Source organism: Colias eurytheme, chromosome 17, assembly GCF_061535395.1.
Source record: "Colias eurytheme isolate Ceu_HAF_F1 chromosome 17, ilColEury1 Martin Lab GWU primary, whole genome shotgun sequence".
Lineage (NCBI taxonomy): Eukaryota > Metazoa > Arthropoda > Insecta > Lepidoptera > Pieridae > Colias > Colias eurytheme.
The window spans coordinates 3,592,475-3,620,128 of record NC_142996.1 but is presented as its reverse complement, the minus strand read 5'-3'; the positions used below and the strand labels follow the sequence as shown (position 1 = coordinate 3,620,128).

General features: G+C 34.5%; 1 protein-coding gene across 1 annotated transcript; it reads right to left on the bottom strand.

Moving 5' to 3' along the window:
• Positions 1-221: 221 nt before the first annotated feature.
• On the bottom strand, positions 222-27,448 carry RunxA (RUNX family transcription factor Runt related A). The gene is made up of 5 exons (XM_090111956.1): positions 27,022-27,448; positions 14,454-14,567; positions 6,533-6,649; positions 2,616-2,798; positions 222-996 (listed from the first exon to the last, which is right to left on the bottom strand). Exons 1-5 carry the CDS (start codon positions 27,437-27,439, stop codon positions 386-388), a joined length of 1,443 nt encoding a protein of 480 aa, XP_089968082.1. The 5' UTR covers positions 27,440-27,448; the 3' UTR covers positions 222-385.
• Positions 27,449-27,654: the final 206 nt, after the last annotated feature.

The window sequence follows — 27,654 nt, the reverse complement described above, 5'->3', positions numbered from 1 at the left end:
CCTACTCAACTTTAATTGCACAACTATTGCACTTTACAAGTCGCATTTACAACAATTTATTCACAATTTTTATTTACAATATTTTAAATCGGTGTCGCGGTATTTTCTAGCCGAATGATTCGTTCGTGGAAATCGAATTTAAAATTACAATTTATACAAAAACAAACTATGTATAACATAATTAATACAATAAACATTTTTGATTTGGAAAAATTCCGTTCAGTGCGAATTAAATCGTATAATATAGGACGGGAGCGGTATTATTAACCTTTGGAATATAATACATACGTTTCGTTGAAAATACCTTACACACTTCAGTACCGTTCGCTGAGTTTCGCTAAACATTATAGTAACGACATTTAAAGTACACTTTATTTACTTAACTTTAATAAGGTCGCCAAACAGTGTTGCTATCTGGTTGTGGATTCCCCCGTTGGCCAATATTGTTAACTCTGCCATCTTCCCCTCTAGCGGCGGCCGCAGCACAAGAATTCCCCCCTCCCAGTAATAAATCTTGTCCGTGGCTATTATGTTGTCTATGGTTATTCGTCGTCGACGATATTTGATCCATCATAGTCTGTAACTCATTGTGATGGTTCTGCGTCGAGTGTATTGTGTTCGAGTGTAACGGGTGAAAGTTGTGCGTTTGGTTCGCGGCGGTATACAATTGGCTATAGAGGAGACTCGCGGGGAGCACCGGGTATAGGGAATTGTTGCAGTTAGTGCTTCCGTAGGTGGAGTTTTGCGAGCCCATTAGGGAAAAGTTGGTGCTATTCGTGTTATGCCCGATGTTTGTCGTGTTGGAAGTTAGTAAGTCGTCCTGTATGGGTGATTCGGGTTGGGAACTGTTGTCGCTTAACGATCGGGGGCCGGTTGAGAGGCTGTAATCTGTGTTGTTGTTGTATCGTGGTAGGAGACTTCCGTGGTGCGAAGGGGATGAATTTACTAGCCCTGATAGTTGCTGGTCGAGGTCCACGCCCGTTGTATCCGGAAGAACTGTATAAAGAAATATTACAATAAGAATTAAATAAAATAAATATTTCAGGACAATTTTCACACACGGCACGATCTGATCCCATACTAAGCACAAAGCGAAAGCTTGTGAAATAATTTTAAATATTACATAATTTACACCCAGACTAAGAGCAAACACCTACGTTCATCACACAAATATTTGCCCTGGGTGGGAATCGAACCCACGACCTCTGGCTTGGAAGGCAGGGCCACTACCAACCATGCCAACCGGTCAGTCTTAATTATGTTTAATAATTAAAAATTATATTTTTAAAAGGTATATACAATTAAATCGTAGGGAAATATGTACAAAATGTCATGTCATTGTTATGTAATACATTTTTCGTGTAACACAGTAGGGCAATAAATTAATCGGGTGTATTGGACACGTCGGGGATGCTGTAAATTATAATGAGAGCTCGTATAATGTTGGATGGACTGTAAGGGCCACCGTCCATAGCTGTTGAAAGCGAGTGATTAAATTAGGCATATTTTTATAATTGTAATATTTTCTGCCTAAATTTTTGTGTCATAGAATTCTGCTGTGACAAAGAATTTGAGGAAAGTGGCAAAATAAATTATGATTAGGTATCATTTGAAATAAAATTTACATAGGTAATTTTAAAAATTATAGTTAATTACGTGATTTTAATTTTTAAGGTGACTTTTATCAGCTTTAGGTAATGCTTGTATGAAAAATTCGCATAGATCTAAATTATTATTGTTTTGTAAATTATTTTCAACGATTTAACCTGAATATTTTTTTAATTAAATTCATGGATACTATCAGTTACGTCAAACAATGTGTTAATCCTGATTTATTTTGAAAATCTACTATATCTCCGGTCAATGGTGGCCATGACCACCATACCTGTACATTTTATAGTCTGGAATCACCGAAGGAGGATGTCAGCCATAAACTGTGTTGGTATATTTAATTTCACCATACTGGTTTATGAATTATGGCCTCCTATCGATCGTTACTTCCGTTGTAATAAATATTTTAAGCCATATTTCTGGTCGTAAGGTGCGGTAACCGTTCCTGTTTTTAAACATTTGTGTTTTCTTATATAGATGTTGTAGAGGAGAATGAAATAACTATCTTCCTTTACTAAGATCACAATGTAACGTTTTTCATGAACAGGTTCAACGAAAATTAATTACGATCCTATTTTATTAAAATTATGTAGGTACCTACTTAAGTACCTATTAATTTTTCATCTCTAATATTACGGATGAATGTATTTATTATGTCCATTTCAACTCAAAATATTACTCCTATTATGATCACTGTATATGCTTTCAGAGGCTACTTGAGAGATAAACAATGTCATTTCAAAGACACGCTTCAAGTGCGATACTAACAATAATATATATACAAAGTTAGAAAATTGTCCAATACGAAATATCTACCGTATTTACTCAGTCACCTATAACATCAAAACTAGAGTCTCTGTAATTCTTCTCTCAACTTCAACTAAACTCCTATTACTCCCAACAAAACAACACTTACCATAATATGTATATTAATTTATGCAGTGATTGGGAATTGTGAGGAGAAATAAAATATAAATGATTTGATTTGATTTTATTTGACTTACCAGTATTATTAGTAAAGTCCTGTGTCGCTGTTTGATCAGGCACGGTTCCCGCGAAGCCCAGAGCTGGCGGGTTGAACTGTGTCGCGGCCGGCGCAGCGCACGATGGAAGGTACGCGGGGTACGCACCCGCGCCGCCGTAGCCCCAGTGGGAGTTGCTTGAACTTAACCCGAATTGACTCATGTCTGTGGATTAAAAGTGGTGTTAGAAGCAGAAGGAATGTTTGTAAATGGTACTGGTAAAAAGAAGATACAGAAAGTTTGTTATCAAATAAACTCCAGGGAAAGCTTATTTTACAAGTATTGGTATTGGGAATATCATTGACAGCAGAAACTGGCCTTTCACAATGCTGTCGATTTAAGTAGGCTTTATTTTGGGTTGTAGGTACTTGACTATTCCTGATAGATCCAGAGCCCACGACGGCCAGACATTCCATTCTTTAATAAAGTTGAAAGTTTCTCTGTATATGTCTCCGATAAAGATAAGAACGACTAGCGATTATCAAGTCTGGGTTGTGGTTACTTTGGCAGGAAACAGGTAGTAAGGGTGTATAAAATTGTACCTAACTTACATTATAGTTTAAAAGCTAAATTTTATATATGTTACTTGGGGACCTACAACATGTTACCTTAAGAGCCAGACAGTTTTCATGGTTCTTACATCTAGCCAGACACATTTAAAAAATAACTAACATATCATCAAATTCACATAACTACCTAAAAGCGTAACAAATATGAAAAAAATGTTGAAAAAAAAAAAAAAAAAAAAAAAGTTTGTTATTACAATATATACACGAATTTTGCGTACTGATCGCGTATACTTTGTAACGCGGATGCTTACTTCTACGTTCCAAACTATACACGATCAGTACGCAAAATATGTACCTATAACTAAATATAGCTACTACACCACTTACGCTTGAGCGAAATAATAAATATATAGGCAATCAAAGACTTGTACAGCTATATCTATCTACTTTTATTCTTCTTGATTGATTCAGTAAAATATGGAATAATATTAATATTATTAGGTAAGCTTAGAAAAATAAATAGGTAACAGATGTTACCTATGGGCGTATTCAGAAACAAAGCTTGAAACTTATAAGCGCTTATCGGCGCTTGTCATGTTCATATATTTTCCTGTCAGTGTTGGTAACCCGCGCAGGAAAATATATGAACATGACAAGCGCCGATAAGCGCTTATAAGTTTCAAGCTTTCTTTCTGAATACGCCCTATGGGTTAGGTTAGGTTCGTGTTTTTTTTTAAATACACAAAAACCGTCGCCTCGCAACCGTCTTCTTCTGGACTTATTAGATCTTACATTTTAGCACTATTGTCAATTGTAAGTCGTGCAGTATAGTCGGGAACGAAGACACAAGCATCCTCGATACAAAAAATATACGATCAGTTCGCAACAAACAACAAATGCATGTGTATTGTGTATATAAATACACAATACACATGCATTTTAATAATAGATTTCAAAACAGCAATACAATAATATAAACGCGAGCAATGGAAAGACGCCGCGCTTACTCCGAAACATACACGATTAGTCCGCATGCGTACTGGCGCTGTATATTTTGGAGCGCTATTCTTACTTACTTCACTACAAAGTATACGCGAGTATTTGCGTACTGCTGTTGTATAGATTGCAAGAACTTTGTAAAAAAGTTATTTCCATTTTATACGTGATTAGTTTCACACCGTTGCGTACTGGCCTTGTATAGTTTGGAAAGACGCTGTAGCGCATGTCGCGTGCCGAGTAGGTATACCTACTCGGCAGCCGCGATACACGCGACATGCGCTACACAGACCAAAAAGTTTGAGACGATGTAATAAAAGTTTCACTTTAATAACCCACTAAAGCATTAGTTAACTATAATTATTAAAAAAGTAATAGTATAATATATAAGTAATAATGTTATTACTTATCTTTTACTTATGTTGATGGAATTTCACGTATCTAGATGACACAATAAAAAAGTCATCGGGATATGTGAAATTCCATCATCAAAAGTCCTCGTAAAAGATAAGTAATAAATTTATTACTTATATATTTATACTCTTATTTTTTTAATAATTATAGTTAACTAATATTTTTAGTGGGTTATTTCATATTTGTTACGCTTTTAGGTAGTTATGTGAATTTGATGATATGTTAGTTATTTTATAAATGTGTCTGGCTAGATGTAAGAACCATGAAAACCATAGAAATCTAAATAACAAGACACTAGAAGTCGTAAGCGTGCGTGACCTTGTCGCCACTCAGGTGATTTTCACATCACCAGTGCATTCGTCACTGTTCAGTTGCTCTGGAGACGTATGAGTGTATACATGGTGTGTTTCAGCAATTCCCATTGCGGAAATTCTTCCATAAGTTGTAATTATACTTTTAAAGGAATAATATTTCATCGGAAAATATTTTTTTTTAGAAATAATGCTGTTTTTCCTTAAAATTATAGAATATTTACAAGTATTACGAGTGTCACCATAGTAATCGAAATAACAATGAATGACACAGTCGACCATTCTTATTATCACGTTTGTTCGTATTGGAGCAAAAAGTCTCATATTCTTAGGGATGTCATTCAAAAATAAACCGTAAATTCGTGCGTTAGGATACATATTCAAAAGCTTAATTTAATAGTTAAGTTAGTTTTCACTAAAATCAAGCTGTCCAATAAAAGGCATAGTTTACTTGTGTGTACTGTTTAGCTTTCGGTTTGAATGTGTTGATTTTGGCGACAGCGGTTTTCATACGAATTATGACAATATAGCACTTCTATGTGTCTTGTTATTTAGATTTCTATGATGAAAACTGTCTGGCTCTTAAGGTAACATCTTTTTATAGGTCCCCAAGTAACATATATAAAATTTAGCTTTTAAACTATACTTAATGAAAGTTAGGTACAATTTTATACACCCTTACTACCTGTTTCCTGCCAAAGTAACCACAACCCAGACTTGATAATCGCTACTCGTTCTTATCTTTATCGGAGACATATACAGAGAAACTTTCAACTTTATTAAAGAAAGGAATGTCTGGCCGTCGTGGGCTCTTGATCTATGATATTTGACATAAAACAAGGCACAATTTTTATAAGTAAATCGTTTTGTAGCTATTTGTGTAGACATACATCTCATAATAGAAAAATATCTTAACTGAAACGTAATTTAAAAACTGCAGCCGTCGCAAGCATAAAAGCGTATCTTCTTTAATTTAACAGATATTCCAATCAAACAACCAGTCTAAGCACACAAACGATTGTCCTGCAAGAATGCAGCGTGATGTTAAAGCCCCCGACAATACGGTCGAAAATGATACGCGTGCAAGTTGCACTTATAAAGATATCGAGAGTGGACAGAACGCCACGCAGCCCGCACGATACGTCCACTTTATTTTTTCCGGAGTATTACGGCCTTTTATTTTTCGGTATCACGGTTCCGTTTTTGGCCGGCGATCGGCTGAGTCGGTTTTTATACGATACGCGCGCCGATTTGTGACTTTTTTTGCGGCACACGAGTTGTTTTGGGCCAAACGTGGATTTTAGCGGGCTGGAAGCATGCTTGTTCGATTGGGTTCGCTTTCAATTCGATTTTTTGGACGGCTGATTGAATCCACGCTTTAGTGGACATAGTTTAGCATATCGCCGCGGTATCGCGTTTATACGCTTTGCAAACTATTATTTGTAGTCAGCGCGTTTGTAAATACTGAACTGTTGTGCTGTATGCAGAATATTGAAACCGGGCAAGAGTTTGTTTTTCTTACAATAGAATAAGAATCAGCCACAATGTTTTTGTCGTATCAGTGGATGTATATTAGCTCTAAGTCATATTCAATTGTTATAATTGTTTACATAATATTAAAATAGGAGTCAGAATAATACAATACAGAATAAGAAGATAATTCACTTACTCTGACACGTAGTTATAGGCGGCATCCGGAATCCTCCAAGCGGGTCTGGTGGAAACGGGAAGGGTCGCTGGCCGAACGCGAAGTGGAACTGCTGCTGCTGCCCTAGGAGGGACAACACTATATCAGTACGATTATGCTGCTCTAGGCTGATAGTATTTGCTTTTTTATATAACTCTGGATACAGGTATTGGACATTGTGTTAGGAAAATACGAACAAGAAAGTACGATATTATAAAGCGGAAAGACACGTCTCGTTGCGTCAAATCATTTTTCTATGTACCCGCATTGTCACTTTTTTGCACACTTAATTCAAATTCAAAAATTGCCCAGCACGAAGTATCTTTATTAACAAAAAGCTTAATCTAAAGCAAGTGCTTAAAGGAACGATAGTTCGTATTTTTTCAAAAATTCATCGAATAAATCGAACATCGAATAAAATATCAACTTTTAAATTATATACCTACCAAAAGCTTTGCATAGACCTAAAAAATAATATCCCTTTATATACCCATTAACTTTGTAGAAGTAAATAAATATTCCTATTATTTATACATATAATATATTTTAGAATGCATCAATAAAATGCACATTTCGCGTAAATAGTCCGGGATACATCGCCCATTTTTGCAAGTGATTACTATCAAGCTAATTTTTCGTGAGTAGCTTTATTTTGATGAGATGCCCAATAATTTCATGAACGAAACTCTCGATTGTGGTAGCTTACAGAGGTAACAAGGATAAAAATTTTTGATTTGACGGTTCTCAAATATTTATTACGCAATTTGTAGGACAATATGTCTGTTGAATTATATAAGTATTAAATAAGTGAAAATAAAAAAATCAGCTGGTTACTAATCATTTATGATGACTTCGTTATCGATACACATTGGAAAGGGGGACTCTTTGATCAAACCATAGATTTTGTAGGACAAATATTTTTTCGAATAATTTAGATAATTATCTTGAGATTGAACAAAAAAAAAACATTCAGTTAGTAATTAATATTTGAGAACCATCAAATCAAAATATTTTATCCTTGTTTCCTCTGGTACAGGGGTTCCCAACCTTTTTTTGTCTACTGCCCACTTTAAGAATAAATTATTTTTTAACGCCCCCCTTTTTAAACATACTTAAAAACCGCTAAGTACTTATAACTGATTATTGAAACGCAACTTTATAGTATTCGGACAGAGTATCTTTTATTGAAAATAAAACAAACATAATCAATTCTTATATAAAAACTAATGTAAAGGTTGAATCTGATGCTGTTCAATAAGTTTGTTGATATCAGGTTCCAATTTACTCAAAAACAGCCGCAAGTCGCCACGTCACGCCAAGAGCTAATACCGCGATGCTACGCACTTGTACGCACTACATTACGCGTTCTAATTGACGTGTTGAAAATGACGAGCGAATGCAGCCCGCAATGTATATTGGGTAATGAATTATTTGAAGGACATTTTGAAAGACTTATACTAAAATATCGTTGTTTTTTTACTTTCCGATGAAAAGAAATGCTTCCTTTGTTTAAGTTAAGCACTTGGCTTCTTGCACGGCAAGTAATTACCGCACATGAAGGCATTTTCTCATAATTTTGTCGCTGCGTTCGAAGTACTTCTCTCCGTTGCAGATAGCGAGTGACTAAACAGCGCGATCGCATAGATGTGAGCAGTGCTCATATCCTTGGCGCGTCTGCCCCGCCTACGCCTTTCTAACACCTTTTATATGTTCTGTGGCAAGAACAAGTATTATAGAACCAGCCGATTGATACAGGAATGTACAAATCGGATTATTTAACAAAAACTTGTTAAAACATGATTGCCCGCGGTCTATTATATCGAACCGAGTTTGAGCTATATCTTAATTAATATTAGTTGATGTTCACAAGATGTCGACTCTCGAAATCGAGAGCTCAGTCGGTGTCTAAGCGTCTTCCTAGCTAGGTAGATGAAATTATAAATCGACCCCAAAGCCCTACACAACGCCCCCTTTTTTTTCTGGGTCTCTTAACGCCCCCCTTTAGGCCTGCAGCGCCCACAAGGGGGCGTTATCGCCCACGTTGGGAAAGACTGCTCTGGTAGCTACCACAATCGAGAGTTTCATACATGAAATTATTGGGCATCTCATCAAAATAAAGCTACTCACGAAAAATTAGCTTGATAGTAATCACTTGCAAAAATGGGCGATGTATCCCGGACTAAAAGTCACTGATACGTCTGGCCTGTGATTAGGGTGTGCGATTGGATTGTAACGCAATTCGGATGTGCATCATCGGACCAACAAAATGGAGCGGCCCGTCTATTAATATTGAGTTGTTTTGGCCGGAATTATAATTATACGATGATATTAAAAGCATTATTTATTAAAAGCTCTCAAATAGCTGCGGTTATAACTTTTCATACCCTATATTTTCGAACGCTTTGTTCAATTCCACATCTAAATATAGATGTAAAATTACTTATTCATGAAATTTAATTACTAAAAGTTTTACAGTTTAGGACGATCGCATTTATCGTATTATAACTTGCACATTGTGACAAGAATTTTATTCATTACACTAGTGCATATGAATAAGCCATTTCTTTTTTATTCATGGAGATAATCGACTTTGGCATTACTGCTAATCTAACCATTAGGCCTCAAGTATTTATATTTTTAAACTATCGATTTAAAATGTTTAACTTTTTATTTGTTTGCGTAATATTATGTTGTCTAATGTCTTTTACTTATAAGGTATTAATAATTGTTAGATTAGACGATTTATATATAAACAATAATACTACATATCAATTAAATGCCTAGATGCCCTAATTTATGTTCTGGTTTGTTACAGGTGTTGGCATGTCTGTGAATTATCGAAAGCTCGCAAATAAGAGGGAGTGGGGCGCGATGTTAGCATTGTTTCAATCAGTACGATTGAATAATCTAAAGGCTGTTGGATCCTAGTAACAGAGATATTATAGTGTTTTAAATTTGTTAATCTTAATTTTTTTAGTTTTATTGCTTAAAATATATGGCTTGTAAATGGTTGGAGATTATAAGTTAAAAGTTAGATTTTGTTAAAAATCAACATACTTAGATATACATTTATTATATGGAGAAAGTTTATCACACGATTGCGTATAGAGTGGGGCCGATGCACGGAGGAAAACTGGTGTATATAAACATATCTTTTACCTACAGTCACCTTCGACATATTTAAGAATTGGCCAGACTGATAATCTATGAATATTTAATCTCACTGATGTGCATTTATTTTCCAATAAAGTATGAATAGTGAAAAGAAAAACGTAACAATTTATATGGATGGATTTTCCAAAACTGAAAATTTGTGCCCTCATCACGTAAAACTATCTTGAAACAGTTCGTTGTATTTTAATTACAATTGTCCAAATATAAATTAGTCATAAAAGCATAATTAAAAACCTCAATGACTTCCTAACAATTTATCTCTAGACAGTATTTTCCAAGCCCTATTTTCTCAAATCCCAAAAACTACGCATCAAGCGATCCTAATATCTGAGACACGCCGGTAACAGGCAGGTGTCGGCCGCCGTTCATCCGGCAAATTATTCAAGGTACATGCCTATATTGTCTGCCCTCTGACGATCACTCAATAGATTCGAGACACCGTAGGCATTTGTACTGCACGTGTTTATTGATGATCTATATATTTCGTGTTCATTGAATTTAATTGAGCGGTGGTGTAAGTGTTGTAGGTATTATGTTGGTACTTATTGGATTGTTAGATACGTCTTATTGATGCTTTTTAGATGATTGCTGTTTAATTGACTACAAACCATATCTAGGAGACGAGACGACTGATGAGTACTAATAATTGAACTTATATTATTTTGAATTCATGGACGAAATTATGAGGAGATCTAAACAGCTTAAACTAACCCAGTGGTTCGCTTTCAAATGAACAAAAAAAATTGACTAGGTATAATATTATAGAAATATGTAAAAATTACTGAATTACGAGTAACACGCGTAGGAAATAAATTCAGATAAATCACACATACAAAACATCTATCATATCGACTATCCCATGCGCGTACTTTTACATTAAATCGTAGATAATTTAATGCCCATGCCCTATCAATCGACGCACACACACCCACACACAAGTGGAGACGGTCGCGACACACACACCCTGCAAAGGTCTGTGTATAAATCAACATCGCAACAATTACACACTTTCATGGCAAGTTGGAATTAGAAACTGTCATTTGCACCGTTCGAAGGGGTCGAGCGGGTGCGGGGGTATGTTACAAATGGGAGGGAAAAATAGGGTGCAGAACCGTGGACCTGATTAAAGGATTACACTGGGGTGGCGTCCGGTCTAGTTAGATTTATTATGCCAAGTATTTCAACTAGTTAGCCACGGCTTGCTGTTTAAATCCTTCGGACGGTGTAGTTTGGCTTTGATGTCCTTGATTCGTTATCGTAAGCCGTAAGCGTTATGAGTAATTTGGAAGACTAGTGGGACCGACATAGTAATAATGTGGAATTTATCAATGAAATATCCTTTCAAGGCCACTTATCCTTAATTTAGTTAATTTAAATTTCTGCCCCCCTATGCAAGTGGCTTTCTGTTAGCGTAGCGTTCAATAGAATAGACTACGAATGTATGAGATTGACGTAAGCTGTAGATACGTCTTACGTCAATCTCATACATTCGTAGTCTATTCTATTGAACGCTACGCTAACAGAAAGCCACTTGCATAGGGGGGCTGAACGAAATATAACCAAAAGTAAACCAGTAGATATCTAGATAGGTATCATAAAACTGCCCATTTATAGTATTATGCAATGTTCATAAATTCATAATACATTAATGGATTACCGAACACATGCAATTTACATATGTATATGAACAATTTATTTTTATTTTTGAAAGTAACGTTGTTTTCATTCGTAAACAAAACGTTATACCTACTTTGCGTACCAACGTATTGACGTCTACGATAATTTAATAATTTACACTATCAATCATTGAACCAGCTTCCCTCGTAAATCTTAACATAGCACATCCTAGCGCCACTGCACCCTTCACTAATAGAGACAGAAATACTTAAAGGATATCCATACAGTCATAACACATGTTTACATGTGAAGTAAACAATAGCTGGACATTACAGCGCACGGTAGCTAATACATAAAGTGCGGGTGGTCTGCATCCGAAATAGCCAAGAAAACATTGTTTATAGACTGGGATTATTAAATTGTAGGCGGCTACTGCGTTGTGAAGTTGTAAACCGAACCACCCACCCGGGAATAAAAATAGGATCGTAACAATACCGGGATGTGCCAGTTTGTCTTCATACAGTAGCTAATTACTGCTTGCAGCGTTATTACTTGCAATTTTAATGTGTTTTCGTTTGCTTCGTTATTTTGTTTACCTTACTCAGTGCGCAGAGATGTGTGTTTTATTAGATTATCGAGTACGTAGTTTTAATTAATAATAATTGTTACTCGTGATTTGAATTAAGTACATACTTTATTTAAATATGTACTTAATTCAAATCACGAAATAAAATAAATGAAACTTAAAATGGAAACTCTATCCATCTATTATCTATTATATACAATTTTCAGAAGCGAAACATGCACAAATCGTTCGCGTCATTAATAAACCCGCACACAATCCTACACAATATACATGCGTCGGAACTTAGAATTAAATAATTTATCGCCTTCGAAGAGGCTGGAGGCATAATAAATCAATATGCATGGCATGCACACACGCGCAGGTTCCCTCCACGGCCCTTTCTTGACTAATTAATTAAACAGCCGATTCATTACGGCAGCCTTTACCCTCACATTCGTCTAGGTACATACGAGATCCTCGCATTTTTCATTGGCATAGTTCAACTGAGCCGTGAGATGCCGGATAGTCTGAGAATGAAGACTTGTGTATGTTAGTATTTAGTTAGCTGAGCTTTTACGTCGTGTACTAAGAAAGGATGGTATGCTTTTAAAGCTTATCTAGCTAACATGTATGGGATTTTGATTGAATAACATGATAGTATGTATCCTCGATGATAGATGATAGCGTAAGTTCTTTGAGATTTTTTTTCTTTGATTTATTTTTTATTAGTAATACAATTAAAACAACACGCTATCTATAAGCTATGATTAGTTTATCAAATAATAATGATCGTAAACAATGTGTTCTGAAATACGCACTTACACCTAACGTTTAAAATAGGTACCAAATGAGATAATCTTTAAAAACATTCATAGAAACATCCTAAGTTAAAAAAATAATGCAAAAACTCATAAAAAATAATCATCAATTCATTAACCCGTCATTAAAAAATGTGCAATAATGACCACCACTGAATGCGAACTCATCTCAATATCGTTTTGAATGAAACCAATAACGGGTTGATACAAAGAGTTCGCTTATATACTACGCACCCGCCTCCATCGCAATTATTTTAATTTCTTTCGATTGATAGAGCGTTAGGTGTGATTTGGGGAACGCACGGTCATTTGTACCCGTCATCCCACTCGAAACTGGTTGAATTGCTTCAGTAATGAATTAAATACACTCGAGGTAGTGGAGTGTAGTCAATTTTATATGAAATGAGCAGTTTTAGTTCGAACGCATGTTCATGTAATCGTTTTAAATAATAGTTTGGGTACCTTTCTCATGCTTTCGAAGATAATAGAAAACTATTTGAGTCATTAACAATATTTCTGCAGTGTTTTATTTCGATGAATTCTTGATGCAGACGCACCGGCTATGCATGCATTATTTTAATGTATCTTTTACTGATATAAAGTGATAGGTTTTACTAATTATAAAGTGATAGGTTTAATGTCACTATACCGATACCTGATTAACTGATTTTTTTAAATTATTATTTCACTTGAGCAGAAAACTGCATCATTTCTAGGATGAGTTTGGATGAATTGATGAAGTTTCTTGCCGGTTCTTCTCCGTAGATACTGCTGCTCCGAATCGGTGGTAAATGTTAAAAATATGTAATGACGTTTCAAAAGTGCTTCTAGAAGAAGTCTAATTGAATAAATAAATGTTTGAGTTTGAGTTTGAGCGGTTTGTATGATTTAAAATGAAAACCAAAAATATAATAATTAGTTAATGCTACGAGTTTGGGTTGGTTCTTCAGAAATTATTGATAAATTGCCTTCATTACGGCGCTTGTTTCAGAATGTTTTGCGGTTTACTATATTTTGAATTTTGAAATGCTTTGAAAATGAATATCATGAGATTTCTGATTTGAATTTACATGTTGAAATTATACAAGAATGTTTTATTTAGCTAGATTTGTATGGTAATATTTTATTATTGTGGAATCCAAGTTTTCTATGAACTGTCAAAAGTTAAGTAAAGTTAAAAAATTTAGGAGCTTTTGATAGTTTTGTATAAAAAGTAGACACCTATTATTATTGTCATTATAACCTACTATTACAGCTGTAGGTATATCATTCATTAAGAAAAAGAAAGGCACCTACTTGAAATATTTAAGTTTACCAAATCCAATTCGATGTCCGGAACAAAACATTAAATATTTGAATAATTAATAAAATGTTAATAATTCCATAAAATGTTCTGTCCAGAAAAAAAGAAAAAAGCCCTGACCCTCCCTGACCACACTTAATTTAAAAAATTAAAGGTACAAACCTTGTACAAACGTCATTTTAATTTCTTCACCATTCGAAGTCAATAATATTATAAAATTCCGTTTGCCAATCAATTATCACTTTGAACTATATAATGGTTTAGAATTCACTTTCCTCTGACAACAAGACTACGACCGTCAGACACACGTTCTTAATTTGAAATCTTACACTTTTTTATTGTGTTTTTTTTTTCTAATGTCAAATCAGCCAGCTCTTACTTTTAATGTTACCATAGTATAATAATCACAGATAAATTAATACTAACTGGTTTTTGAACGAGGTTCCCGTGGTCCGTCGACGGTGACTTTAATTGCTTTGTTGTAGGTGGTAACTTGAGGCGGCGTCGTTGATATCGTTATCGTGAGTGTGAAGGATTTACCTGAAACAAAATATTAACATTTTAATATTGTTGGAAACATTTTCTTCGCAGTCAATAGAAAGTATATTTACTGTTGTTGTACGCTTGTATGCAGGCTGTTTATTAACAAAGCTTTCTTGTTATTGAATGAATGTGAATCCTCAAATGTAATAAAATTACATTTGAGGATAAAAAGGGTAGATTAAATTATATTTACTTTGGTTACTAGTTAAAAATTCAAGAAGTTTAGGTACATTCCTAATTTATTAAGTTCATTCGCTAATTATTACTGACTGTGACTGTTAATGTCACAATGAAAAACCAATGTAATAATATGCTGTAAGCGCATACATATAGCCGCTTAGGGAATAGAGAGTGCAACAAAAACCATAATACACATATTAGTTTCACACTTCACAGCAAAGGAACAATGAAAACAATGTCTGATATAAAATCCTTTTAAAATCGAGCAATAACAAAATAGTAATTAAAAGAATAATTTATTTCCGTACATAAACTGTTTTGGACGTGAGTGAAAGCGATAAATTCAATCTGCGGTCGTTCTCTTTTCGCCGAAAACCCACTTTTTGTAGTTCAATTTTGATCACTTGTTCGGAAAGTTCAAAAATTTATTGCCGGTTCGTTTTCAATTTTGCGTGTCGAATGAAATTTTTACTGCAACATCGATGCGACGACAAATTGTCTATCAAAAAATAACTGGTTTTTCAGACTAGTAACTCTCAACTTGCGACGGAATGCGCGCTTTTTTATTTGTATGACGAGACGATGACCATTTAAACGGGATCGCCTACTGTTCAGCGAAATAAGCACTCGAAATGAAATCTCATTCAAACGTGAAGGGCATAAAAGAGCAACTCGTCCACAACACGTCAGAGCGCGTCACAAACAACGGCCCGACCACTTCATCACGGCATAACGTCGGCAATAAAAAAAACATTTCCATCTGCGGAAAAACCACAGTTAATATTAAATGACCGTCCGTCAAAGCTGTATTGTAGAGCGCTTTGGCTCGCTGCGGGATGCGGCCAATACCGATTTTGTGATTTTTCCCGACCGGCGGCGGGGCGAGGGCCGGGCGGGTGACATGTAAGCTTTAATGGGGCCTGAAGCGGCACACCGCTGGATACACGCGAAAAAAACTGAAAAAATGCCTCATTCATACGTGATTTCATGTGTAGGCTACTTTCTGCGGGCGGTGTGTGCCGCTCGTTAAAAATGGACGTTTACATGAGTCCGCTTGTTGCGGCCTATCCAAGTTTATTAACAGGACATGTTTGCACTTATGAGGTTTCTGTTGTTGCGTTGTTAACATACATCATTTTAGCTGGGATGAAATTTAAATTGATAGCATTGTTTAAAAAGTATTATCAGTAATAAGAGACAAGTCTATATTACTTAATACTTCTATACGCTATTCTATGAATTATTGATATTGTTTTTATATGATAAAGTCAATCAATACATATTTATTACATACTAACGGTCCGCCCCGGCTTCGCCCGTGGTACATGTTTACGTTTTCTCTACATAAGAACCATCCTCGTACTTCAAGGAATATAATAAAAAAAGAATTATCGAAATCGGTTCAGCCGTTCTCGAGTTATGCGCTTACCAACACATTTTGCGATTCATTTTTATATATAAGACTAGCGGTCCGCCCCGGCTTCGCCCGTGGTACATATTTACGTTTTCTCTACATGAAAACCATCCTCGTACTTCAAGGAATATAATAAAAAAACAAATTATCTAAATCGGTTCAGCCGTTCTCGAGTTATGCGCTTACCAACACATTTTGCGATTCATTTTTATATATAAAGACTAGCGGTCCGCCCCGGCTTCGCCCGTGGTACATGTTTACGTTTTCTCTACATAAAAACCATCCTCGTACTTCCAGGAATATAATAAAAAAAGAATTATCGAAATCGGTTCAGCCGTTCTCGAGTTATGCGCTTACCAACACATTTTGCGATTCATTTTTATATATAAGAGATTATGAAAGACCAAAAGTGATTAAGAATAAGAATGAACTTTATGGGCACTACAGCACAAATACAGGGGCATATTATATTAAAAAACTGAATTAGAGAACTACAACCTATTTTGATAGGGTCATATTTTTGACGTCTTACCTGTCCGTTAGGAATGTTAACACGATACTTAACACATACAAACCACACAAAAACACCTCAACATCATAACAAATCGACTCTCAATGTTAATCGAGCCCGATCAAAAGGCAGTCCATCTGACGTATGAGTGATGTGCACGCGGTACCAGGCTCGGTCCGCCACCGACCCGCGCCTAAATAAATAACCCCTACTTAATGTAGCTAGTACACGAGACCGTGTTTTACGAGCTCACAATTTCCTCTTTCACTCCACACCCTCCTTATGACACGCTATGACGTCTATTGTCATTGATTTATGTAACGGTTATTGATGTTTGTTAAATTGTTGCAAGACAATGGTGAGGCTTTGTTCGTACTTCGTATGTTTCGTTTGTAGATACAAATTGTGTCACTAATATTAGCTGTATTGTAGTAGGTAGTATCTACATAAAAGTTCGTTTAAATACTCAAGCAAACTGCAATCAGCAATTATTACATGTTTAGCTAATCTAAGATAAAAAGATAAATATTAACTTACCCCGTAATTAAATAAGATGTTGAACTATAATTTCATTTCACATTTTTCTTGTGTATTAAATTATTCTAATGAAAATTTTCATGCTATTCAGAAACAATAGAAACTTTCAAATTAAGATGTTTTAAATTCTAAATTCTAAAGAATTATGCTTTTTTTTTAATTTACTTTTTTATAAAGGTATGTCTACACAATCTAAGCCTTTCGCACCATAGACTATTAATACACAGACATGATTATTTCAGTTCATATTTTTAGGGTTAAAAAATCTATTACATTATGCACATTTTAGAAACAATAAAAATTTCAAACTATTAGGGTGTCATTATTTTTCTACTTTTCTATAAAGGCATATCTACACGATCCCAACCTTTCGCACCATAGACACTTAATACAGATATAAAGCTAGATGCGATCCAATTTGACAGCTGTCAAATACACTCCTTGCGATGTCAGGGCGCGATTAGGACGATGTCGGACGTAATGACGTGCTAATGCCTCACCTCGATCGCTAATTGACTGAATTAATATGCTGATGTAAGCTAAGGTGTTCGACGTTTGGTGGCAATCTAATCAATGGGAGGAATATAACTATTATTGAAGAGGAGTCGCGTTAATTTTGTCGCGCGGTTGGATTATTCCTAGTAGGTAGGTATTACAGGTACAAGTACTTAGGTATGTAATATTATTGTTTTATATAAAAAAGATTATTATAGCTTTTGTACAAAGATTTTTTGTTCTTTTCAATTTTGTAAGTTGTAATAGGATGCTAATTTTCATAACATTTTCGTTTTGCGATTATTTGTCTTTTACTATTATGTGTATTGAAATGTGTTTTGTTTTCATTATCGCTATTTGACAACCAAATTAAATCATAAGCTTTTATCTCGTCCACGCGATTAACAGACCATTATAAACATATTAAGTGTATGTGATTTGACCGCTGAAGAATCAACCAAAAACAATCCGCACTAAACAGTCGAGCGAACAAAAGCACATCGCTGTGATATCTCATAGCAATCATCGGTCGTCACCGCAGAGCATACTCATAGTTACGTAACTTGCGGGCCGCGCTTAGTTAGCAACTACCCGAAAACCGAGAGGCGACCGTAAATGAAATGGTAGTTTTCCGCGGCTAACCCGGCCCGGTTAACCGTTGTGGCCGCGTTATGGTTGACAAGGGCCTGTTACCGCGTGCGTGCTGATGTTTGCGTGTGCTAACCTTTATAGTTCTTTATTTTAGTAATGCTTGCTTGGAGGATTGAATACGCGTAACGGCCGATCTAACGGTTCAATAGAGACATTTTTCATGACAAATGAAAAATTAAAAAAATCTGAAATACAGACTACGTCAAAGGAACAGAACCGGGTATGTCGATTCGAAACAATTAGGTATGTACATGAATTTTAGAACCATTGTTAAATGAGCTTTGAAGCTTTTGACTTATGTGAGAGAAAGAGTTTTCAGTGTTTCAGTAAAACTATAATGTTACATTTTTTGAAGCACATCTAAAGACTAAAGTAGCGTACCCTACTTAAAAGTTTTAATACTTAAAAGTTTTAATACTTAAAATTGAATTTCTTGCAAATATTAAGAGGATAAATAGCGGACATGTGTTTCAGAAGGATTATCGCATTGAAATTACAATTGTTTATGTTCCCTATTTACTTTGGACGTGATAAATAACTAAGCATTTAGTATAAAAAGTCAGAGGCCATAAAAACATCTCGCAAACCACACAAAAATATAAATTCCGAACCCATTGAAACAAAGCAAATCATGAATAAAGCTCGCATCGCTGCACGTAATAAAACGCAAAGCTGTATCGAAGCAAAACCCACGCGTTACGTTTTCGAATAAAGATTTCTTCAAAGGAAAAATTTTATTCAAATGGTTGTGACCGCAGGCGGAGCTCCGCCTACTCGGAAGACGTTGCTTTTCCGCCATTTTCCATTGGTTGGCGGGAAGAGGCGGGCACATCTTCTTCTTAAACAACTTTTCATTTGCACAACTGAAATATTACTTCTACTGAAGTTGGCCATGCGGTTATTCGAGTTTTTAAAGTATGCTGGTTTAATTAAAGGTATCTATCTGTATTGTGTTGTTTAGAATTGTTCTTGATGTGAACATATTGATTTATGGATTATGCTAGCTAATGAACTGTTTGATTTACTTACTTCTCAGTGAATCGAGACAATTTTAGGAAAATTTTTACAACGTTCTTTGAAAATTTACGTTAGGACTTCTCAAGTGTGGATGTTATGATGAATTAATATTTTGAATTTCAAATTTAGAATCGTTTCACAGTTTCGGAAATTTTGGACTGACTTCGACAAACCTAATCTAGGTACTGTTTTTTTTTACTAAACAAAAAATATGAATAATAAATTTTTATAATTACAATAAATATATTCTTCTTAGTCCTGTGTTTGCAATGTGTGTATTTATCTTGGTATTTTGCAAGTGATAACCATGCTTTGCAAAGCATTTTTTTTGTGTATGATATTCATAATATATAAGAAATCTAGGGACCGAAATGAACCCTGACGATTATTAAACAGGAATACAGGTTCTCCCCGTCTAGCTTAAGTCACTCTCTCTTCCAATTTAAACCTTACTGAAAAGAAATACAGTCTATTTTGGTATGTGTCTGTCGCGAACGTAGGTAGTAGTGCTTATGGCTAAGATGGGATATCTTCTTAATAATCTTAACGTTTTTAATTGTTTTAGTACCTAGAGAGTAATTACAAGAGACACCAACTAAGGTAATACCACAATAGGTAACTTTTGGTGAACACAATTTTTCAACTAGGGGTTTTTCCATAAAACGTTTGGAAAATAAGGATAATCTGTCGTGAATTTAGGATATTAGGTACCAATGTAAAAAAATATGAGGATTTTATTAAATGTTTCAAATGCTCGAAATTGCTTTTTTTTCGTGTCTCTATGTATATACCTACCTACTGGCTACTCGAAATATAACAATAACAGAAATACTTACTGAGTATGTAATATCATAAGTACCATTTTCCACTTTCACGCTTAGATCACAAAATTTATGTTGATGAAAACAGAAATACATACTCGTGGGAAAGGACATAGAATTTGTCAAAAAAAAACAAAACTTGATGCGAGTGAAATAGGGAATAATAGAAATTGGTCACGCGTAGTTCAAAATTTAGTTTCCTATAAATATCCCATTGAATTTAGTTTTATTCCGTTCGGATGCAATAATAAAAAAAAACTGTGGAAAAATCTATACTAATATTATAAAGCTGAAGTGTTCGTTGGTTTCTTTGAACGCGCTTATCTCAGGAACTACTGCTCCGATTTGAAAAATTCTTTCGGTATCAGATAACCCATTTATCGAGGAAGGCTATATAGGCTATCAACACGCTAAGACCAACAGGAGCGGAGCAATGCGGGTAAATTATAAAAGTAATTTAGTAGGTACACAAATCACTTAACTATGTTTACGTAAATTGAATAATAAAACGATACTTATTTAAAACAAAACAAAAATGTAAATAATACCGCAATTTTAATAATCGGCCTGTGGTCTAAATTCTACGTAACCATAAACAGAAGAGTATATTATACAGGGTGGTGAAAACCTTGACATCAATATTTTTTTTAGATTCCTCACATCGTGGGCTATCAGAATATACCCCATGTATGTCCTCCGATTTTTCCTAATATTCGAGTTATGATTTGTAAAAGTTTTCTTCACTAAAAAGTTCTGAGGTGAAATAATTTTCTTATTAAAGAAACTGTTGATGTTTTTTTAATGTTCCGTTTTGTAACATAATCCTGGGAAGATCCCAAATGACTGTTTTTTTTTATTCATAACGTTAAATAAACTACATTTACGAATTCAATTTAGTGACATGACGTGATTGATATATCACAAATAACCCGTGTCGCACACAATGGGGTATATTCTGATTCCTAAAATGTAAAGAATCTAAAAAAAATTAATGACGTCAAGATTTGGGCCAGCCTTTATGTTACGGTCAAAGACTGTTCTCTGAATGTGGTCCCTGTGAAAGATCCGCATCGCGAATTAAATGGTTAAAATTTCTTATTAGCTTCGGAGCCTATTTCATACAAACAAACAAAAATAAAATAAATAAATATCACTCCTCTTTAAAACGTTATGGTAATTGTGTAGCCCGTTAGTTTTGTCAGTACATTTTGTTCCATGATGCTTGGACAAAATGTTAACCCACAGAATAGGTCAGATATTTGCCCGACACTAAAGAAGCGAGTTAAAGCTAGATAAGCTAGTTTCTAGTCACTAGACTAGTAACAGTGTAACCTAATAAATCTATTATCTAGTACATAATTCAAAAAGGAAAATAAACTGATGTTCCCATATCAACAGATATAGGTGTAGAAAAATTATTATAGTCTAAGTGATTATTTTTTATTCCAATTAGAAATTGGGGTGGGTTGCAATTCATGGTTTCCTAAACCCCGTAAACAATTAATGTGGGTCAGATTTTATATTCAAATTAACACGATTTTAATAATCAATCAATAAAATATTAGGTAGGTATGTATTTGTAATATTAGGAAAATTTGTAAATGTATTTTTTCCGAGTAGATCGCGTAAAGAACATGCGTTTCAATTAATTAATTAACGAAATTAATAAATTCTAATTGACCGTTACTGTGGTAGCTTAATATCTCATTTTATTCCTTCTTGTGTCAAAAAAAAATAGAATACAATAATAATTTGCGGTGAAAAAAAGTGGCTAAAAATGTTTAGGATCACTCACAGGGGATTGACTTATAGACTGGGGTAGAAGCCTTTGAAAATAATGAAAAGATAAAAAAAATCGCAGTCGGATGAAACCCATTAGAAAAGGAGGGGAATATGATAAAAATGTAAGGAAAAATAAATTACGGTCAATCCGAGTTCGGGAAGCGGGAGGGGGGAGCTTTTAAGAGAAAAAAATGGTTTCTCTCGATTTCCGACAAAACTACAAGTCCTATAGAAAAAAGTTCAATGGCAAAGTTGTAGGTAATGAAAAGTTCTATAACTTTTGTATTCACAATTTTTTCACATAACCTAAAAATTTCGGTGAAAAATTCAAAAAACCAAGTTTTTGGTCTTTTATTTCTATCTACTTCAAAATTTATTTTTTTTCTACAAAATTTGGTGGAAACTTACTTTATTATGTCCCAAATACACTGTAATTTATTTGATTGAAAATATTTATTTTTTCGCCTTATTTTGAATTAATACCAAAAAAACAACCTAATTTTCAATCGAAAAGTCACCCGTCAAAATATCAGCTTTTTTCAAAAACTTGGGGTGCCTTTTATTCATTGAAATCTCTACTTTCATATGGTGTAAAAAAAATAAACACCACCATAGTAAATGTTCTCAGGAAATGCATACAAACAGTGTGAAAATTAGCTTTTACTAAATCAGGCACACTTCTTGAACTCTATATCTTCTCTTGTATCGGCTTTTCGGTAATATTTCAAAAGAAAAATAATTATCTGTTCTAAGTTCAATATTTTACAGCATATTCAAAAGCAAAATGATGTCGTTAAAAACATTTCAGGTAGTTCGAGAAGTGTGCCTGATTTAGTAAAAGCTAATTTTCAGACTGTTTGTATGCATTTCCTGAGAAAATTTACTATGGTGGTGTTTATTTTTATTACACCATATGAAAGTAGAGATTTCAATAAATAAAGGGCACCCCAAGTTTTTGAAAAAAGCTGATATTTTGACGGGTGACTTTTCGATTGAAAATAAGGTTGTTTTTTTGGTATTAATTCAAAATAACGCGAAAAAATAAATATTTTCAATCAAATAAATTACAGTGTGTTTGGGACATAATAAAGTAAGTTTCCACCAAATTTCGTAGAAAAAAAATAAATTTTGAAGTAGATAGAAATAAAAGACCAAAAACTTGGTTTTTTGAATTTTTCACCTAAATTTTTAGGTTATGTGAAAAAATTGTGAATACAAAAGTTGTAGAACTTTTAATTACCTACAACTTTGCCATTGAACTTTTTTCTATAGGACTTGCAGTTTTGTTGTAAATCGAGAGAAACCATTTTTTTCTCTTAAAAGCTCCCCCCTCCCGCTTCCCGAACTCGGATTGACCGTAATTTATTTTTCCTTACATTTTTATCATATTCCCCTCCTTTTCTAATGGGTTTCATCCGACTGCGATTTTTTTTTGTTTCAAAAATTATCTACTCTAGTCTATTAGAACGACATCGGTGTCAAAACATTTTGTAGCATTCAAAATTATTACTTTAAAAAATATGCTATGCTATCAGAAAATTACCGTCCATTTGGATGAATTACCTTAATTGAGTCGTACCTAGGTTATCGTCCGGCACCTTTTTTAACATATCACCTTATCACATACAATTGTATAATTATGTTCACAAAACCGTACAAAAGAAACGCTCCCAAAGAAGTTTAGACAAAACAAATTATTCTGGTATTCAAAAAGTTGTAATTATCATTGATTTGCGAAATACCACATTTTTCTTTCGCTTCCGCTTGTATTATTTACTAGCTGTTCCCTGCGGTTTCACCCGCAATGCTCCGCTCTTGTTGGTCTTAGCGTGATGATATAATATAGCCTTCCTCGATAAATGGGCTTAGATCTAACACCGAAAGAATTGTTCAAATCGGAAGTAGTTCCTGAGATTAGCGTGTTCAAACAAACAAAGAAACTCTTCAGCTTTATACCTTATATTTATACTGTGATTTATACATATTATTATTATATTATAGTACCTATAGATTATTTTTTGCTAGCTTACATTCATTTAAATTCAAACTGAAATCTTAGAGAGAAGAAAGAAAAATCAGGATAAGAATTCTGCCTGTCTATCCTTCGCCTCGAGCTCTGCAAAAATTATTAACATGTTTAATTTGTGTTTCAGATTTTTTGAAGGCCTGATTCCTGAATGCAGATGCCTGAAGCATAGGCGTCGGGTCATCCTAACATTTCGGAGGTTTCATTTAAAAAATTGTGCATACCTGTAATCTTTATCGAATTGCAAAAACGACTGAAAAAGAATTGGTGAAAAACTATGCCAAATGAAGGTAGATAAGATTTTTTAACGTGACCATAATATTAGCGATGTATTTTGAAACTATCTATGACTATATTAAGCTCTTGTATTTTTATGAAATGATGAGTGATCTCGAAAGTTATAAAATAATTTTCACAAGCCAAAGCATAAAAGTAGTCATTCTATCGTAATTTTTTGAATACGTGTCAACTGTCTTGCTAACTATAATTGCAATGATATTATTGACTAGTACATTTTAATAAAAAAATGATTGCTCTAATTAAATAAGATTGGTTTTATAAGTAACCGTTTAGTTATCATCATAACATCGTCAATGTACCTCCACGAGTGCTAAATTAAAAAAAAGAGATCTTACTGCAGAGGTGTATCGAGAGAAACCCCATGGATATTGTCGCTAGAACCACAGGACAGGTCTTTACCATAATATTATTATGATATATTATTATCAAAAAATTAAATGAACATTTGATATGATTAAAAGTGCAACTGCAGAGTTACCTAGTTAATATCAATTTATGTATTTTGACAGTGCTTCTAAAGGAAGTCTGGTTGAAAAAGTAAATGTTTGTTTGAAATTTGAATGTATTGAGTTTTAGTACACAAACAAACAAGGCTTCATTGCATTGTGTGTTTATAAGTTCCCTTGTGTGAACTTTAGTGAATGACAGGTTTGACTGAACACACCACTTCTCAATTCTCATCTACGTAAATATTTCACCATACAAATATATTAATTCTGTTTTAATGAAATCAATTTTTTGCCGAACAGCTAGTAGGTAGGTATTACTAAATACTAGTTAAAACTGAATGAATATTAGTGCAGTACTTTTTCAGTTTACCTACCTATCGCGAACAGACAGACAGACGCGTCGGGTGACTTTTTAGTTTTTATGCAGTGATGTGATGTTGTGCCATACTTCCTGGTAACCTAATCCTACTTAATTTATTTTCATAAATCTAAACGTTTAAAGAAAATAAATGAAGAATTCTTTATTGCACACAAAAATACAAGATTACAAAATAAGAATGATACAAGTTATAATATGTACAGAGGGCGGTCTTATCGCTGTAAGCGATTTCTGCCAGACAACCCGAAAAATCATAAGGATTACATATTTTACGTTTAATTTAATATTTAATATGCATCTTTAACATACCAAGGCCAAGGTAAGGCTGGTAACATAGCCCGCTGATAGAGTCCCTGATACCCTAATTGACACTTTATTTACTGGCAGGCACAGGTAACCTAAACAGAATTTATCCAGAAGCTGTGAAACCGGCTATGAGAAGAAACTTTACATAATTTATATTTGTTGATTTTATTTATTTGTGAATGTCGATTGATTGAGTGTGCTTTTAAAATCTCCATACTATAAATACCTACCTAGATTATTTTTGTTCACTCTGCAGGTGTTCACTATACAAGCCTCATTTGTTGATATTTCGTCACGTCGCGTTTAGATTTTCTTATTACGATATTTTCCTTCGCTTATTAGAGTAGGTAGGTAATAAACCGATTTTTTTTATATACATATTGGGTATTCGAATATCCTGTGATTGTATAATAATAATAATTGATAACAACTTGATTTATTTGAAGGAGTGGTGATTAAGTTTTAGTGCTTAAAACATAGTTTGTGTCTCCTTGAACGGATAAAACGTTGGATTAGACTGACTTAAAACTGGATTGTTTTGGTGTTAACAAAACGAATCTAAAATCATATTTAGAAATATTCATTAATAGTAGGTATAATGGTTTGAATGTGAATAAATTAATAATCTGCAATAAATTCAATAAATACCTACTTGCAAGGAAATATTTATTTTATTAATATTTTTGAAACTTGCTTAAATTCTAATATTTATGCGATTTATAAAATTTACGAAAATATCGTAGTGTTGTGATGTTATGAAATAATGAATACGTATTTATTTTCATAAATAATGATAGGTTTTTATTCTATGCAAACAGAGCTTAATAAAGTAAATTTAAACGCTAACAAAAAATATCATTTGCCGGCCTAAAACAATTGGAATTATTATCGTTTGTTATTATCACAATATAGGAACAGTTAAAGGCAATAATTATTATAATTAAAAATTCACTTCAATTTAAATTACAGAAATAATAATCAATTGATTCACTTATTTTGCTTAATTAATTAATTTTTTTGTATAAAAGTCACGTTAATTGTATTAAATATAATAAGCAACACAATTAACACCCATTAACCAACAATCAAAACGATTACGCGCTAAATATCCATTGAAAAAAGTTGTAAAAGTTCGCAAGGTAATTTGTAAACACAAACTTCTTAAGGCGGCCGCGGGGCAATCCCGCCCTACTTGACATTCATCCGACTTCCTTAAGTACCTCGGAAAAAGTTTCCAACCTTTTGCAATGTCGCGAACTTTTCCCGCTCTTTGATTATTCGAATGCCATATTTGAGACAATTTGGTTCGCTTTTCTTACTGTTTTCAAGGTTAGTGTTGTGGGTTTTGTTTAAATGGTTTTGGTGATTGTTTGTATAATATTATTGTTTTATTATATTCACGATTGCGCTAAAACGTTTATATAATTTCAATTAAATATTTTAAATAAGCTTATAGATAAATTGTCGCAAATATTTATAATGCGTCGATTGTATTAATTATGAAAACCGTTTAATATTTCACGGTACATAATTGTTGTAGATATCATGTCATGTGTAACAATAACTGCACCTTCAGCACTCACCGCGACCGCTCCGGCCGACGAATCGCAAGTCATTAAACTTGGCCACCTGGTTCTTCATCACCGCCGAGCTGTTCCGCAGCTCTGCACAGCAGTTCTCGTCGTTCCCAGCCCGCACTGTCACCAGCGTGCCGTCGCCGACATCACCCAGCGCTACCACCTTGAACGCCACCGGCAACGTCTTGTTAGACCGCCAGTGAGGAGGCAGCACCGTGCAGACGAAGTGCGGACTGCCCGTCCGGACCAACTCTCCAGGATGCTCCGACAAAAAGTCACCCAAAGTTCGTTCGGCGAGTATATCGGACGTCATCTTCGTATACGTCTCGTGAAGCAGAGTGGAGCTGGTGTCCGGTGACACCGCGCCACTCGATGCCCCCGTCAGGTGCATCCTCGACACCCGCGCCCGCTGTGTGCTACACATAAGGTCCACCGTCTTCGCACTCCCTACATTTCACTACCACCCACTCCGGTCACGACCGCGACGACTTACGGTCACTCATCGTAACACATTAGAACTTGCACTGATTGACTGATGGTGTGACACGTTGCTAGGAAACACGCGTGGCTACTAGATGCGATGACGTCACGGAGCGGCCTTGCCACACTTTTTTTCCGGTGAATGAAAGGTTCGGGGGC

What these genes read in the sequence shown, in the direction of transcription:
- RunxA (XM_090111956.1), bottom strand. Translation starts at nt 27,439, where the DNA reads ATGTGTAGCACACAGCGGGCGCGGGTGTCGAGGATGCACCTGACGGGG. An exon ending in GGAACCTCGTTCAAAAACCA is followed by an intron (nt 6,650 to 14,453) that starts GTTAGTATTAAT and finishes GTACTGATATAG; the next exon opens with TGTTGTCCCTCCTAGGGCAG. An exon ending in GCCTATAACTACGTGTCAGA is followed by an intron (nt 2,799 to 6,532) that starts GTAAGTGAATTA and finishes TTTAATCCACAG; the next exon opens with ACATGAGTCAATTCGGGTTA.